The 16151-nt window shown below is 40.9% G+C and overlaps 1 protein-coding gene across 1 annotated transcript in view; it reads left to right on the forward strand.

Annotated features, from left to right (window-relative positions):
• The window catches only part of LOC122797765 (DNA topoisomerase 1-like), a 420608-nt gene that overhangs the window by 336154 nt on the left and 68303 nt on the right, over window positions 1-16151 (forward strand). Inside the window, exon 6 of the mRNA XM_044066287.1 lies at window positions 3072-3166. Within this exon, the coding sequence (XP_043922222.1) occupies window positions 3072-3166 (95 nt within the window). The remainder of the gene's footprint in view (window positions 1-3071; window positions 3167-16151) is intronic.

A 16151-nucleotide genomic window follows, 5' to 3' on the forward strand; every position in this document is an offset into this window, starting at 1 on the left:
GAATATTTAATGAAATGGATATATTGAAACAACCCTTGATCACGGAATGCTGCTGGAGTGATAGTGACTGAAGACGTAATGTCATTAGAAATTGTGCTGGATTAAAGCAATGTTTGGATAGCTGCATGGCTGAGATGAAACTTTGCATCTATATTAAAAAAAAAAAAAAAGTTCTTGCTTGTGAAACATCAGTACAGTAAATTTAAAAATAAAGCTCTCATAAAGGATACTACAAGTGACCCTCAAGCTAGTAGTCCTATTCAAGCTAAGGCCAGACACCCAGAGTCTCAACATTGATTTCTTGGACACAGCCCGTAGGGAGCTTTCAGGGGAAATTGAGGATCTATGGAAACTGGGCTAAAACATGGATGGAAAAGCATATCAGTGCAAGAGGAGATGCAGTAAATTTTAGCTGTCTAACATTTTTGGCAACCAAGGATTCTGCAGGTCCTACCAGGTGACTCCAGAGTGATGCGGAACATTAACAAACAAGGGGAAACACAATCATATCTCTTGTGCAAGCTGTCTGTGGAAGAATGCTACTTGGCTGAGAAGTGAAACATCCTTCAGAGGCATCATACCTGGCAGACGGCATGTACAGAGCAGAGGTGGATCCACATGTTGGAACGGGATGTGTTTGGGTTTGGTCCACAAGTAAGGTGCTCCAGAAATAAATCTTTTTGCTTCTTTAGAAAACAGATCATTCCAAAAATGCTTGCAACAGGATACCAACCATAAAGGCCTTAGGCATCAAATGCCTTCTTAAGCTGAGCAGACATGGTTCTTTCCTCCAGTCCCTCTTCTTGTCAGGGTAATATAGAAGTTAAAGGAGGACAGGCCATATATGCTATTCATAGCTCCTTTTTTAAGAAGGCTATACTGGTTATCCCTTCTGAGTGTGGTAAGACCAGAGTCTTTACTGCTGCCTCAGCTCATGAATGTTTTGAGTCAAAATGGATAATTTATGCACCCAGTCTTGAACATCCTAAGGCTTACAGCTTGAATGATTTACCTCTCATTCTCTGTAGGCACCTGTTTTCCAAGAAAGTGCTTTTCTATCTTAAGGGTGATTAGGACCCCAGATACAAGGAAGATGTACCTAGCAAAATGGAAAAGATTCTTCCTGTGGTGCCAGAGGTGGGATCTAGACTCTAATCAGGGAGTCCATGACACTAAACTCTCCGTCAGATCTTTACAAATCACTTCTAGCCATCTCCACATTCATGCCCAAAGGGGTAATGGGATTATATCTAAATCAGACCATTCATTTCCTTGTTTTCTATACTACCTCTCAGAATGAGAGAGAAAGAGGGCTTGCACAGACTGAATATGTATAAGCAAATTAAATTTTACGTTGAGGACTTAGGGAAGGAGGAAGGAAATCAGATCAGTTTTTTTCCTTTGCAAGGGGCATAGGAGCAGGAAGCCCGTCTCCAAATAGACCATCTGTAAATGACAGGCTGATTGCATAGGTTCATAGGTGTGTACTAGGCTAATGACCCTGGAGCCTTTGCAAGCATAGCCCATAGGATTACCCTGGCATCGTGCCACCTGACCTTAGTTCCCAGTGCCTCTGTCGAGTAGAGCCACTGGAGTGAATCCTTCCATGGCAAGGCCATACAAGAGCACTCCAGTGACTGTCTTCTAGAGCCACAGCAGTCAAACTGCTTGCTTTGGGGTGGAGGGCGAGCACCTAGTCCATTTTGGAAGCAGGACATCTGTCAACACCTTTTTCTTTCACTGTAACCTGGGCATTTTCTGTAGAGCCAGGGCAAGATTTGTCACAGCCATCCTACAGTGACTTCTGGAAACACCTTATCAGGGCCAGCCACCCACTGTTCTATAAGCTTTGGGAAGCTTCCTTGGGTGTTCCCAGTGCAATATAAATGGTGCAGTATGTTAGGAGCTTAAATAATTTGAGGTTTATTTTCACTACTGCAGTAATATTTCTCTTCATATGCCCTTGTTCCTCCTCCTCCACCTGGGCATCCTGGATTTGGGGTACAGACCCAGTCACATGGCCCTTTACCTTCCCTTCTGTCACCCTTGTAAGGTACCCTGTCTTGCAGATTGACCTAGAACTTGACAAAGCAATTTTTGGGGAATTTTCTGGTTGGGCTGCCATACTTGGAGAAATATTCTATTTGGTTAGTTCATGCTCTGATCTCCGTCCAGATCCTTGGAGGCTGACTGGAAAAGCAAAAAACTGAAGATGGTGCAGGCAGTTATCCCCCTTAAACTGCAAATGTGCTGATGTCAGTGTGAGAAGATATCAATAGCACTAGAGTGGAAAGTTGCAGAACTCTAAGTCAGTGTAGACATTCAACCTTACTGTGGCAGAAGTCCCAGTTGTTACATACACAGCAGCACTAGTGAACATAGCTGAACTTCTACAACTGTGATAATTTCCAAAGCCAACTGTACTTCTCTGGAGATGTGGACTTCAGTGACAGACCATTTTGATTTTCGTTCTTGCAGATCTGGACCTTATGGTAGATGCCTGTGTAACTGAACTTTTCTCGTTTATTTTCTAAATTTGCAATGCATTTTTTAGACCATGTAATGCAATTTAGTGCTGTATTTTGTACCGAAGGTAAATACTTCAGCTTCACTGTATGCAGTAATCTTTCCGAAAAGACTGCTGAATGTTTTAACTGTTTTTATTCATGGGTGTATAAAGCCCATCAGATTATTTGTAAAGATGTCAAGCGCATCACTTTAATAGTCTCATCCTTGTAAGTTTTTCAGTATTTTAACTAGAATCCTGTAGAACTATATTGCCTCAGATCACATTGATTGGGAAAGCTGCTGTTTCTGACCTATATATGAATGAATATATTTATTTGTAATAGTAAGCTGTAAATGCAGTCACGTCTTCTACCCTTGCCATTTGTTTCTTTGTAAACATAAAGATGAAATATTTTGTGCTTTGTAGATTGAGGTGAAAAGGAGCAGCTGGTTGAGCCCATTATGAAAAGGGCTGCAGCAGGCCAACCTTCTGCACTGACAAAAATGCTCCTTTTTAATAGGTTACAGCACAATAAAAATGTATTACTTTTAATAATTTGTAGATTGATGCGAAAAAGGAACAGGTGACTGAAGCTAAGATGGAAGTGAAAAGAGCTAAAGCAGACCACAAAGCCATGAAGAATGAAAAATCCAAACAGTGAGTATAAAATGTGCTTTTTATGATCAAAATCCTTATGTTGCTGATATATTATCACAGTAAATTATATGTAGTGCAACATACCCCTGAAGAAGTTTAACTGCATAAATTAGAATACTAATTCCAAATAGTAAATTAAGGTTGCATTTTTTCACCAAAAGGGTGCAGTCTTCTACAGTATGAGCCAGTGTTTTTACTTTTCATATATTTGTTAGTTCCATAAATTTATGTCCAGAAATAAAGGACCTTTACTATGCTTCTTCAAGAGTTGGTTTGAAGCATTTGTAAGTCGCCCTCAAAGATTTTTGGATTATTTACATTTTATGCCAACATTATATATATAACCCGTGATGGTGGTGCTGCGGTAGTGTTGTCGTCTCGCAGTAAAACGCTGTCCGGTTCGATTCTCAGCTAGAGCGTCTTCTGCGTGGAGACATGCGTGAATGGGCGTACCTTCGTTGAAGGTTGTGTCAAGGCTGGTAACTCAGCACATAAAACTCAACTACTAATCATTAGCGGACCAGAGTTCCGCTGTGGCGACCCCTAACCGGGAAAAGCCGAAAAGACACAACATAGTTATGTCAGTGTCCAAAAAAATAAATAAAAATGCTTTGTAGCAGTTGCTTTAATTGAGAGTTGAGGAGATTTAATGAATGTCAACAATCACTCTAATGGTCACAGGTTGTATATCTTCTGCTCAGTCTGAGTTTATTGCTTTTCTTTTTTTGTGAAGTCCCACATTTGATCATTATGCATCAGTAATACTGTGTCATGAAGTAATATGCTGGGTGTGTAAGCATACATATTCTCAGAACCATCCATTTCTATACATCAATACCTGTCTAGCTGTATAGTGTGTCTGTGTGTGTCTGTGTGTGTCTGTGTGTGTCTGTGTGTGTCTGTGTGTGTCTGTGTGTGTCTGTGTGTGTGTGTGTGTGTCTGTGTGTGTCTGTGTGTGTCTGTGTGTGTCTGTGTGTGTCTGTGTGTGTGTGTGTGTGTGTCTGTCTGTGTGTGTGTGTGTCTCTGTGTGACTGTGTGTGTGTCTGTGTGTGTCTGTGTGTCTGTGTGTGTCTGTGTGTGTGTGTGTGTGTGTGTGTGTCTGTCTGTGTGTGTGTGCGTGTGTGTGTGTGTGTGTCCTGTGTGTGTCTGTGTGTGTGTGTCTGTGTGTGTGTGTCTGTGTGTGTGTGTCATGTGTGTGTGTCTGTGTGTGTGTGTGTGTGTCTGTGTGTGTGTCTCTGTGTCTGTCTGTGTCTCTGTCTGTCTCTCTGTCTCTCTGTGCTCTGTCTGTGTGTCTGTCTGTGTGTGTCTGTGTCTGTGTATATATATTTACATAAAACTCTCTCTCTTGATTTATGTCAGATCATCAACTTTTCAGAAAGTTGAACTCCATATGGCCAAGACCATGTGATCATCTTTCTGAAAAGTAGAACAGTACCAAAACAGTCTGTGTTTTTACAAGGGGGAATCTCCCACATCTTGTGCAAATTATATATTCTAAGTCGGAGATTGCCATTGTAGTTCAAAGTCCCTAATCCCAACTCTGCCATAATCTCAGTACAACCACTTTGAGTTTTGCGAAGGTCAACCATATAGTTTTGACCGTTTGGAGTTTGACTGTCCTAAGTGTCAGTCTTGTACAAACCTGTATCTGTGTATGTGTGTGTGTGTATATAATTGTGCGCTCTGAGTTTATATCAGGATTCTTACTGTCACTGGTAAAGTATTGCAGTCATGCATAAACAGCAGCTGGGTGGTAAGTGATAGATTACCAACAAATATGGGGGGGGGGTGTGGCATTGATAGCTTCAACATGTATTGGTGGTTTAATCTTGATGTTTGAAGCTGCAGAAGGGACAAAATGTGTCTGCTTTGCGAACAAATTGTAGCCTTCAGGATAGATAGTTGGGTCCTTCTTGCAGCCCCAAGAATAAGTGCCAACAGTGCTACAAGGAGAGCTTTGGAGCACATCATGAGTTTCAGCTCTCATAAGGCAAAGGCTTGTGGACTATCTCTGAGGCCTGCAGATGATAACCTTGCCTCAGTTGAGGCTTGACCCTGAACCTATCCTCAGATTTGATAGGAAGAATGAAGAGCTTGGGGATGGGGGGAGTACAGCCTAATTTTTGTGCATCATGAGGTTCTTGCTGTGTTCAGTTTTCTTGGATCCTATTATCAGCCAAACTAGCCTGATCCTGAGCAGTAGTCTCTAGAGTCATACAATAGATTTTTGTGGTACTCTGAATTGACTTTTTTTTTTTTTTTTTTTCTCCTGGCACAAGACCATGTAAGGTGTCAAGTTACTGTCCAGAAGGTTCATTAGTTCATACCATGAAAGAAGAGCTTACACCTCAGAGCCTGGATATCAAAGAGATAGTTATCTGGTGAGAACTTGAGTTTTGAGTAAAAGTAAACCATTTGGGGAGTTTGTTCTGAAGGCTGGTGCACATCTTTCCCCTACCATGATTTGTACTTGAATAGCTTTAGGTCGATTGCTGCTTCATGTTCCCCTTACTTCCATTGCCAGTCTTTCACATGCTCGCCTTTATGCATTACTGCATGTGAACTCATGCCTGTGTTTGAATAGAGGTGTGGTATACTGTCACAGAGTGGCTCCTGTAGCATGGATTATTGTGTGTTGTAAATATATTTATTAAATCCTAACGTAGGTACACATACAAGCTATAGTAATGTCTTTCTTGCAGTGTACGTATGTTTTGTTTTTAAAAATTATCATTGTCCAACATTAGATAAATTACTCCATTCCTGCCTTCCTTTAAACCTCATTCCTTATCCTGAACATTATTCTGCATGGATTGTTCCCACAAATGCCATTTATTTCTATGTAATTTGCTCCTTCCCGTTTCTAAAGATCTCACCTCCAGTTATCTTCTCTGCAATATTAAGAACTTCATAGTTTAAGATTTTATTTCCATTTTCTAACAGTTGCTTTTTTGGCAACCAATAGCATTAAACATCATAAGACCTTACTATGTTTTTGCAAAAAAGATCCATTGCCCCAGCTCAAAAGAAGCATTTCCTTAATTATAACAATTTGCTCACTCCAGTATTTCTGGTAAAGTATTCTATAGGGGAATTTTTTAAATCTGCCAACTCATATTCCCAAAAATCATGTTTCTCATATCTGTCTTTCCTACCACACTTCCCGTATCTAACATCCACCCAAGGAAACATCCTCTGAAGTCTGCTTAGGGTATAACAATACATATAGAAACACTTTCAGGCAGAAATCTTAAGCCTCCTTTTCTTCGTTGCAGACTTGGGAACCATACAGACAGGGCCGGTGTTAGCATTTTGGGGGCCCCCAGCGAATGTCAAGTTGGGGGCCCCCTGGCCACTTTCAGTCTAAGTATTACCCTGTCACTGCCACTACTTCTATCCATATTTTTAGTTCATGCTGCAGGCTTTTAGGAGTAGTACACACAGACTGACCTGTAGCTACAATTATCTTATTACAACAGGCATACATACCACACTGTGTTGGCCCATCTCACAAAGGGACATTTACAGTTACTGACATTTAGGTGTAACAATGATACATTACAACAACTCTATATACAGAACAGATCTAATATGCAATGGAACCCTAGGCACTGGTTACTGTTTCAATCCTCGCCAAAAAAAAAAAACACACACACACACCCTCCAGTGTTCCCCTCTGTTTTCCCCATGTTGGGCTTTCCACTTATGCACATTACTTTTTTTCTTCAGCTTTTTCAAGAAGCCATAACTTTATATATGCTCTAAAGTGCTTTTTAATTTTTTTTTAACCCAATGATGGCTTGAACAGAAATGATGATTAAGGAAAGAAATTCAGTGTTGCTGTTCAGCTTTAGTTTTCCGTCTGTCTTTCTGATATACTTTCTTGACCAAGTCAGCATAGTAATAACCATTTAGGAACTAACTCCATTAAGCCACTGTCCCCAGAAACTAGAGCATTTCCTAACCTTTTAATCCAAAAGTGGCCTAAACAAAAATTGGAGTAAGGAAAAAGAATGTCAGTCTTTTTTCTTTCAATGAAGACATAAGTTGTACCCAGGACTTAAAATTCAAAGCTGACAAAATAAGAGCTCCAAGTAAATTAAAAAGTCAATTATGAGGATACACAGATCCTGTATGGGAATACTGCCTGTCTCACTAATCCTCCCAAAAAGACAGTCACTGCCTATGCACCCTCTGGTGTTAGATTGGGATGAAAGCAGAGGTTCAAATGGCCACAGTCATGTATTTCAAGTGACTGATGAAATATATGTACATAGCGGCCCTATTTACTCCTCAATCCTAACCCACAAAGGCAACCAGCTGTATATGTGCCTGATGTTTGATTGTGAGGAAAGTGAAAATAAATAATGACTGCAATAATGTATTCTACTTTGCTGCTACCAGGCAGTACACTGCCCCTACAAGAGCTAAAGTAACCTTCTTCTTATACCTCTGAGGTCTGTTAGAAAAAGAAAGGAAAGGATGACTACACAATTTTCAGCCCCCACATAACCTAGGGTAAATTTCTGTACACAAACATCTGTGCAGGGATGTTTTAGAATGTTTGTGGGTGAGGGCAGAGGCCATTATCAGTTTTATCCTAACAGGGTCATATCATAACTCCATCCAGGCTAAAGAGTGCAATCAGAAAATGAAAGCATTTTTTTCTGCTCATTTTTCCTCAACCAAAAATAGCTTTTTTGGGGTCCCACAGTCAAGGATGATTAAGGGAGCCCCCTGTATCTATTTATACAGTCTAGGGAGTGGAGGCCACCCGATACCTAGAAGATCTAAGTATCTGAATGCCTAGGACATACATTATGCCTTACTTTTGAAATATAATCACTTGTTAGCTACATTTTTTACTGATACCCAGAAGAATAACGTGCGTGTTCCGGCATTATTGGATGTGTGGGTTGATAAAAATCTGTGATATTTTACACACACACACACACACACACACACACACACACACACACACACACACACACACACACACACACACACACACACACACACATGCCACAGCAATGTTAATTTTGTACTTATTTCAGCAAATACCAATACATTGTACAACACTAGTACTGCTACACAAGATCAGTGACAACTGTTTAGCAGTCATCAAACAGCAACAGGGATATGACAATTTTATTTACTTCAGTAAGTAGTAAAATAATACCTATTACTATCCCTGATTTCACAGATCTTCCTGATTTTGTCTCATAATTTTACTCTGTCACACTTAATCAAGTAGAGTTTTACACTTATTGTCTAAAAAAGCATGTTGATGCAAAATGTGTTATTCTAGTAACTTTTAAGTGAATTAGAGTAATATATAAAATATGTTCCTCATTTTGAGACTTTATTATACTATTATTTTTATCACTGAACAGAATTCTTCAGCAAAAATGTTGAGTTATAGTATCAGTTGTTCTGCCAGTATATATAAAAACCCTGAAGAAGAAACCATCCCTGAAGATTAGAAGCATTGCACTGAGATCGGTCACCCTGGGCTGCTGACCTCTCTAGTGCTTACTTTGATTATCTTCATTACAGCTTTGTCCTAACAGGGTCATATTACAGTCCTGTTCAGGTTAAAGAGTGTAATTGAAAATTAATACATTTTTTCTCCTCATTTTTCCCCAACCAACAGCAGCTTTTATGGGGCCCCCACGCAGTCAATGAGGATTAAGGGGCCCCCTGCAGCCACAGTTATTGCAGGTACCTAAAGCTGGCTATGTTGTTAATTTTAGTGAAGAGGATGTCCACCAGCAGGGCTTAACTAGGCTGGAGCATTATATCATTGGCAAAATATTTAATGAAATTGTAAAGTTTGTTACTTGAAAAATACTGTTTCTATAACTAAAGATCTTTGAATTTTGAAGGAGATAAATACGAGTTATTGTTACTTACCTGGTTTAAGTATACAAGCTTGCTGTATTAGCTTTTGTTGGTTTGACAGACATGTTACAAAATATCAAAATAACATAAGTTGCAGTGGTTGGGGGCCCCCCAGGACTAGGGGGCCCCCAGCGACCGCAGGGTTCGCTGGTGCCTAAAACCGGCTATGCATACAGATGTCCCTTTATACATTTTATTTCCATTCTCTTCCCAATATTTTCTAACAACCTCTTTTTCTTATACTCATCATGCAATATTTTGTACACCCTACCAGTTAATAACAGCATCTGCTTTTTTCTAGCCTCAGCTAAAATCTCTGCCACATATGGTCTTTCACATAGCACTCTTATGCCTTTCTGTCCTATATTATCAATCCCTGGTAGGTAAGGTGATCTGTAACTTGCAGTCCAAACTTCTACTCTGCCTCATCCCACTCTTACTTTTCACTCTCTGGTTATTTGCTCCCAATACCTTTCTTCCTTTGTTAATTCCACCCCATCTTGCCTATTTTCTCTACCCTTTCTTGCAGTCATTCGTATTGCTTAAATCTCCTTTCTCTATTCCCACATCGGCATAGTTCTTAGTGGGTTTTTTTGCTACTTTATAAGTATAATATTCTAAGTAAGGCTGTTATTCTTCTTAAGGATCTGCATTCAAAATTCAGTCCTCATTTCTCAAACCCCCTCGTTTCATTATCATCACTTTCCACTTTGATTTATAACCATCTGCTTGAATTATTTTTACAGCCTTAACTTCGTAACTCAGAAGTATTCTTTAAAATCAGGTAATCCTAAGCCACCTTGTTCTAAGTGTAAAATCCACTTATCCCATTTAGTGTTTTGTTATGTATTAAGTGTATATCACAACAGTCTGAAAGTTAAGTTACATGATGCTTCTTGCTCTAGTCTAGTCTAATTTATTTGGGCTATTTTTGTTAATAAAAAGCTTCATAAACTTTTTATTGACACCATAGCCCAAATAAATTTAGTGTTTTACTTCATATCACCTCACACATCTTCCATAGGCTTTAATGGACAAGAGACTGCCCCTGCCCAGCATGGATCCATTATGCTGGTCTCACATTTTTCCTCAGTTGATATCACTGAGTTCAGAGATCATAGCTAACTTTCCTTCTTTTAAACAAGAAACATCTTTATTAAATTATGTATGACACAGGCAATCTTACATTTATACAAATGAAAATAAACCATAGCAACACAATCTCAGTTGCAAATATTATACATTACAAACCGTGCTGACACAACTGTAGCTGCAAACATTATACATCACTTTTAAAATATCCAGTCATTGTCAGTCAGCAATTACATAGCCCATTCAAATCCTGCCTTCTTTTAAACCTTGTTCCTCTTCTGCATGTATTGATCCCACAATTCCCATTTTTCCTATGTAATTTGCTCCTACCCTTTTCTAAAGATCCCAGTTCCAGTTGTTTTATCTCTGTTACTATCTTCACTACTTCTGGTAAAGTTGGTTTAGATTTTGATTTCCTTTTTGTAGTAACTGCTTTATTGGCAGCCGTCATAATTAGACTCATCAAGGCCTTACTGTGTCTAAGCAATTCAAAGGCATTAGGGCATGGAGAACCAATTTTATGGAGGATACTTTTCAGCCTTTCAGGTGATGAGGGGGACTGAAAATGTTCACCGATCGGGCAGAAATGTAGATTAACACTTACACCACATATATTGCTGCATACAGTAAGCAAGTGAATTGTGACAGAACATTTTAACTTTTGTCCTCTTATATATTTTTATAGGTTCATAGGTTTATACTAGGCTATCTGCCCTAAGGCATTTATAAGCCTAGCCCAAATTATTGTGGCTTACGCCACCCCTTATATGAAAAAATACTGTGCCCATTAGTTTGTTGTGCCTCTGTCCAGCAGTGACACAGAGATGATTCCCGGGGTAAACCTACGATCTCCCATCCACAGGTCTAGATTTCTCTTGAACAGAGTCAGCGAGGTGCTCTGCCTCACATGGACCGGGATTTTATTCCACAGCATAGGGAGTCTCTGAGTGATAAATCTATCCCTCCAGCACGCCCTATTTATATCCGTGCTAAGGTTTAAGTCGCTTGCTCTAGTGGTTTTGGTGGATTTGGATTTTTTGAGGTGGAGCATGTCCATTAATTCCGGGTTGGACATGGCCTTGTATGTCAGGCACATGTCACCTCTGAGCAGACGGTATGCGACTGAATAGAGCTGGAGTTTCTTCAATCTGGCAGCATATGACAGATTTTGGAGTCCCTTTATCCTTTTGGTGAGGAACTTTTGGGGTCTCTCCAATTGCTGCAGATGTCGGGTGAGATACATCCCGAATGGGGCATTGTACTCGATCATTGGTCTGATAAGTGAAGAGTACAGGGGAACAATGACCTCACTAGATCTGGATGTGAGTCCCTTCATGATCAGGTGGGCAATGTAGAAGGTCAATGTGAGTGTTAAAAGAAAGGCCACTGTCAACCTGGGTTCCCAGGTCCCTGATAACCTCTTCTGTGCTTAGTGGATTGCCACCTATATGGTAGCTTGGGGTTACCTTGTTTTTCCCGAAGGGTATGACTATACATTTTTTGGCGTTTAACTTCAGGCCATGGCTCTGGCACCAGCTATCTGTTTCCGTGAGTCCCTTCTGAAGGATATCCGTGTCCGATGCACTTTCCACTATGGCGCCCAGTTTGCAGTCGTCTGCAAACTTTGTCAGCCAAAGTCCTCCCATGTTGGCCTGTACTTCTGAGAAGTAGATGCCAAACAATAGGGGCCAAGGACCGAGCCCTGTGGGACACCACTTGTGACCGGCTTGGAGTCTGACAGCGCCAGCAACTCTAACCCTGTGGGTTCTGTCCTTAAGCCAGTTTGCAACCCATCTTGTGACATATGGGTTTACATTTAAGCTGGTAAGTTTTTCTACAATACCCGAGTGGGGTATTGTGTCGGAAGCCTTTGCAAGGTCAAGGTAGGCTGTATGGACTGCCTTTCCCTCATCAATGGCCTTGGTGACTGTTTCGAAGAAGTCAACCAAGTTCAAAAGGCATGATCTTCCCTTGACAAAGCCAAACTGGGTCGGGTCCAATGTCTGCAAGTCCCCTATATCTTTGTTTATGAGCTCCATTATGATCCTCTCCATAGCTTTGCAGACTAGACTTGTTAAGCTTATGGGGCGGTAATTACCAGGGTCCGAGAGGCACCGCCTTTGTGGAGTGGGACCACAGTTGCCGTGACGCCACTCCTTGGGCACGTATCCTGTGGTAAGGCTGAGATTAAACAGCTGCCTTATGTGCGGTTTAATTCCTCATTTAGCTCGTGTAGCACACAGCCGGGACACCATCCGGTCCCATTGATGCTGTGTTTTTAGCTTTAGAGAGAGCAGCTTTCACCTGCGCATTTGAGATGTCCGGGAGGCTACACTCGGCTGGGATAGTTATCTCTCCTTTAGAGGGGGAGAGGGGTGAAGTTTCCACTGAACCTGTCTGCCAGTATGTTGGCAATGTCCGTGGGTTCAGTGATTTTTGTATCATTTTGGACTAATTCTGAGCATATCTGGGAGTTTCCACCCAGGTTCCTAACATAGCTGAAAAAGGCCTTATGATTGTCCTTTGAATCCATGGCAAATTTTCTCTCAAAATTGGCCTTAGTTGATTTTATGAGTGCTCGATTTTTTTACTAATAATGATCAGGGGTGACTTCCCTTTTATGGATTTTGTTCTATCATGTAATAGCTTTCTCCTCTTATTGTAAAGTTTGTTAATGGCTGGGGTCCACCAGACTGGACGCTTGCCCTTTGTGGAAAGAGTCTTGGTTTTATTTGGGATTGCCTGATCCATGCAGTCCTGGAGGTGTTCATAGAAGGCATTTGTAAGGGCTTCAAGAGCTTGGGTTGTGGTTTCCTCTGGCTCAGGGGCCTTGAAGGATACCACACCAGTCTTGAGTAGTGTGAAGTTTGCTTTAGAGAAGTTCTTCACTATGGTCTTTTTGCTTGGGGTGGGGGATGTGGATTTCCAGTGAGATTAGTTTATGATCAGATCTCACCAATGAGGGATATACTTCGTGTGGAGCATTTTGTCCCCATGTTTGTGACAATGAGATCTAGTATATTTTCTCCTCTCGTGGGAACAGTGACTAGCTGTTCCATGGCATTTGAATTTATGAACTCCAGGAACCGTTGGGCTAGAAAGTTAGGGCTTGAGTAATGTTCCCAGTCTATATTCGGGTAGTTGAAGTCACCCAATATGATGGTGTTTGGAGATACATTTATACCCTCCAGTGTCTTCAGGAAGGCTGTGTGGGGTTCCTGAGTTTGAGAGGGTGGCCTGTAGCATGCAGGAATTTGAGGAGTTTGCCTATGGCCTGGGCACCTGGATGGTTTGCAGGTCCTACCAGGTGACTCCAGAGTGATAGAACATTAACAAACAAGGGGAAACACAATCATATCTCTTGTGCAAGCTGTCTGTGGAAGAATGCCACTTGGCAAGAAGTGAAACATCCTTCAGAGGTATCGCATGTACAGAGCAAGTGGATCCACATGTTGGATGGGATGTGTTTTGTTTTTGGTCCACAGTAGGTGCTGCCTTAGGCATCAAATGCCTTCTTAAGCTGAGCAGACATGGTTCTTTTCTTCCAGTCTCTTCTTGTGGGGTAATATAGAGTTAAAGGAGGAGACAGAATATATGCTATTCATAGCTCCTTTTTTAAGAAGGCTGTACTGGTTATCCCTTCTGAGTGTGGTAAGACCAGAGTCTTTACTGCTGCCTCAGCTCATGAACGTCTTGAGTCAAAATGGATAATTTATGCATCCAGTCTTGAACATCCTAAGGCTTACAGCTTGAATGATTTACCTCTCATTCTCTGTAGGCACCTGTTTTCCAAGAAAGTGCTTTTCTATCTTAAGGGTGATTAGGACCCCAGATACAAGGAAGATATACCTAGCAAAATGGAAAAGATTCTTCCTGTGGTGCCAGAGGTGGGATCTAGACTCTAATCAGGGAGTCCATGACACTAAACTCTCCGTCAGATCTTTACAAATCACTTCTAGCCATCTCCACATTCATGCCCAAAGGGGTAATGGGATTATATCTAAAAAAGACCCATTCATTTCCTTGTTTTCTATACTACCTCTCAGAATGAGAGAAAGAGGACTTGCACAGACTGAATATGTATAAGCAAATGAAATTTTACGTTGAGGACTTGGGGAAGGAGGAAGGAAATCAGATCAGTTTTTATCCTTTGCAAGGGGCATAGGAGCAGGAAGCCTGTCTCCAAATTGACCATCTGTAAATGACAGGCTCATTGCATAGGTTCATAGGTGTGTACTAGGCTAATGACCCTGGAGCCTTTGCAAGCATAGCCCATAGGATTACCCTGGCATCGTGCCACCTGACCTTAGTTCCCAGTGCCTCTGTCGAGTAGAGCCACTGGAGTGAATCCTTCCATGGCAAGGCCATACAAGAGCACTGCAGTGACTGTCTTCTAGAGCCACAGCAGTCAAACTGCTTGCTTTGGGGTGGAGGATGAGCACCCAGTCCGTTTTGGAAGCAGGACATCTGTCAACACCTTTTTCTTTCACTGTAACCTGGGCATTTTCTGTAGAGCTAGGGCAAGATTTGTCACAGCCATCCTACAGTGACTTCTGGAAAGCACCTCATCAGGACCAGCCACCCACTGTTCTATAAGCTTTGGGAAGCTTCCTTGGGTGTTCCCAGTGCAATATAAACGGTGCAGTATGTTAGGAGCTTAAATAATTTGAGGTTTATTTTCACTACTGCTGTAATATTTCTCTTCATATGCCTCTGTTCCTCCTCCTGGGCATCCTGGATTTAGGGTACAGACCCAGTCACATGGCCCTTTACCTTCCCTTCTGTCACCCTTGTAAGGTACCCTATCTTGCAGATTGACCTAGAACTTGACAAAGCAGTTTTTGGGGAATTTTCTGGTTGGGCTGCCATACTTGGAGAAATATTCTATTTGGTTAGTTCATGCTCTGATCTCCGTCCAGATCCTTGGAGGCTGACTGGAAAAGCAAAAAACTGAAGATGGTGCAGGCAGTTATCCCCCTTAAACTGCAAATGTGCTGATGTCAGTGTGAGAAGATATCAATAGGACTAGAGTGGAAAGTTGCAGAACTCTAAGTCAGTGTAGACATCTGACCTTACTGTGGCAGAAGTCCCAATTGTTACATACACAGCAGCACTAGTGAACATAGCTGAACCTCTACAACTGTGATAATTTCCAAAGTCAACTGTACTTCTCCTCTGGAGATGTGGACTTCAGTGACAGACCATTTTGATTTTTGTTCTTGCAGATCTGGACCTTATGGTAGATGCCTGTGTAACTGAACTTTTCTCGTTTATTTTCTAAATTTGCAATGCATTTTTTAGACCATGTAATGCAATTTAGTGCTGTATTTTGTACCGAAGGTAAATACTTCAGCTTCACTGTATGTGGTAATCTTTCAGAAAAGACTGCTGAATGTTTTAACTGTTTTTATTCATGGGTGTATAAAGCCCATCAGATTATTTGTAAAGATGTCAAGCGCATCACTTTAATAGTTTCATCCTTGTACGTTTTTCAGTATTTTAACTAGAATCCTGTAGAACTATATTGCCTCAGATCACATTGACTGGGAAAGCTGCTGTTTCTGACCTATATATGAATGTATTTATTTGCAATAGTAAACTGTAAATGCAGTCACGTCTTCTACCCTTGCCATTTGTTTCTTTGTAAACATAAAGATGAAATATTTTGTGCTTTGTAGATTGAGGTGAAAAGGAGCAGCTGGTTGAGCCCATTATGAAAAGGGCTGCAGCAGGCCAACCTTCTGCACTGACAAAAATGCTCCTTTTTAATAGGTTACAGCACAATAAAAATGTATTACTTTTAATAATTTGTAGATTGATGCGAAAAAGGAACAGGTGACTGAAGCTAAGATGGAAGTGAAAAGAGCTAAAGCAGACCACAAAGCCATGAAGAATGAAAAATCCAAACAGTGAGTATAAAATGTGCTTTTTATGATCAAAATCCTTATGTTGCTGATATATTATCACAGTAAATTATATGTAGTGCAACATA

The sequence above is a fragment of the Protopterus annectens genome, chromosome 3.part1, assembly GCF_019279795.1.
Source record: "Protopterus annectens isolate FY-2018-M chromosome 3.part1, PAN1.0, whole genome shotgun sequence".
NCBI lineage: Eukaryota > Metazoa > Chordata > Ceratodontiformes > Protopteridae > Protopterus > Protopterus annectens.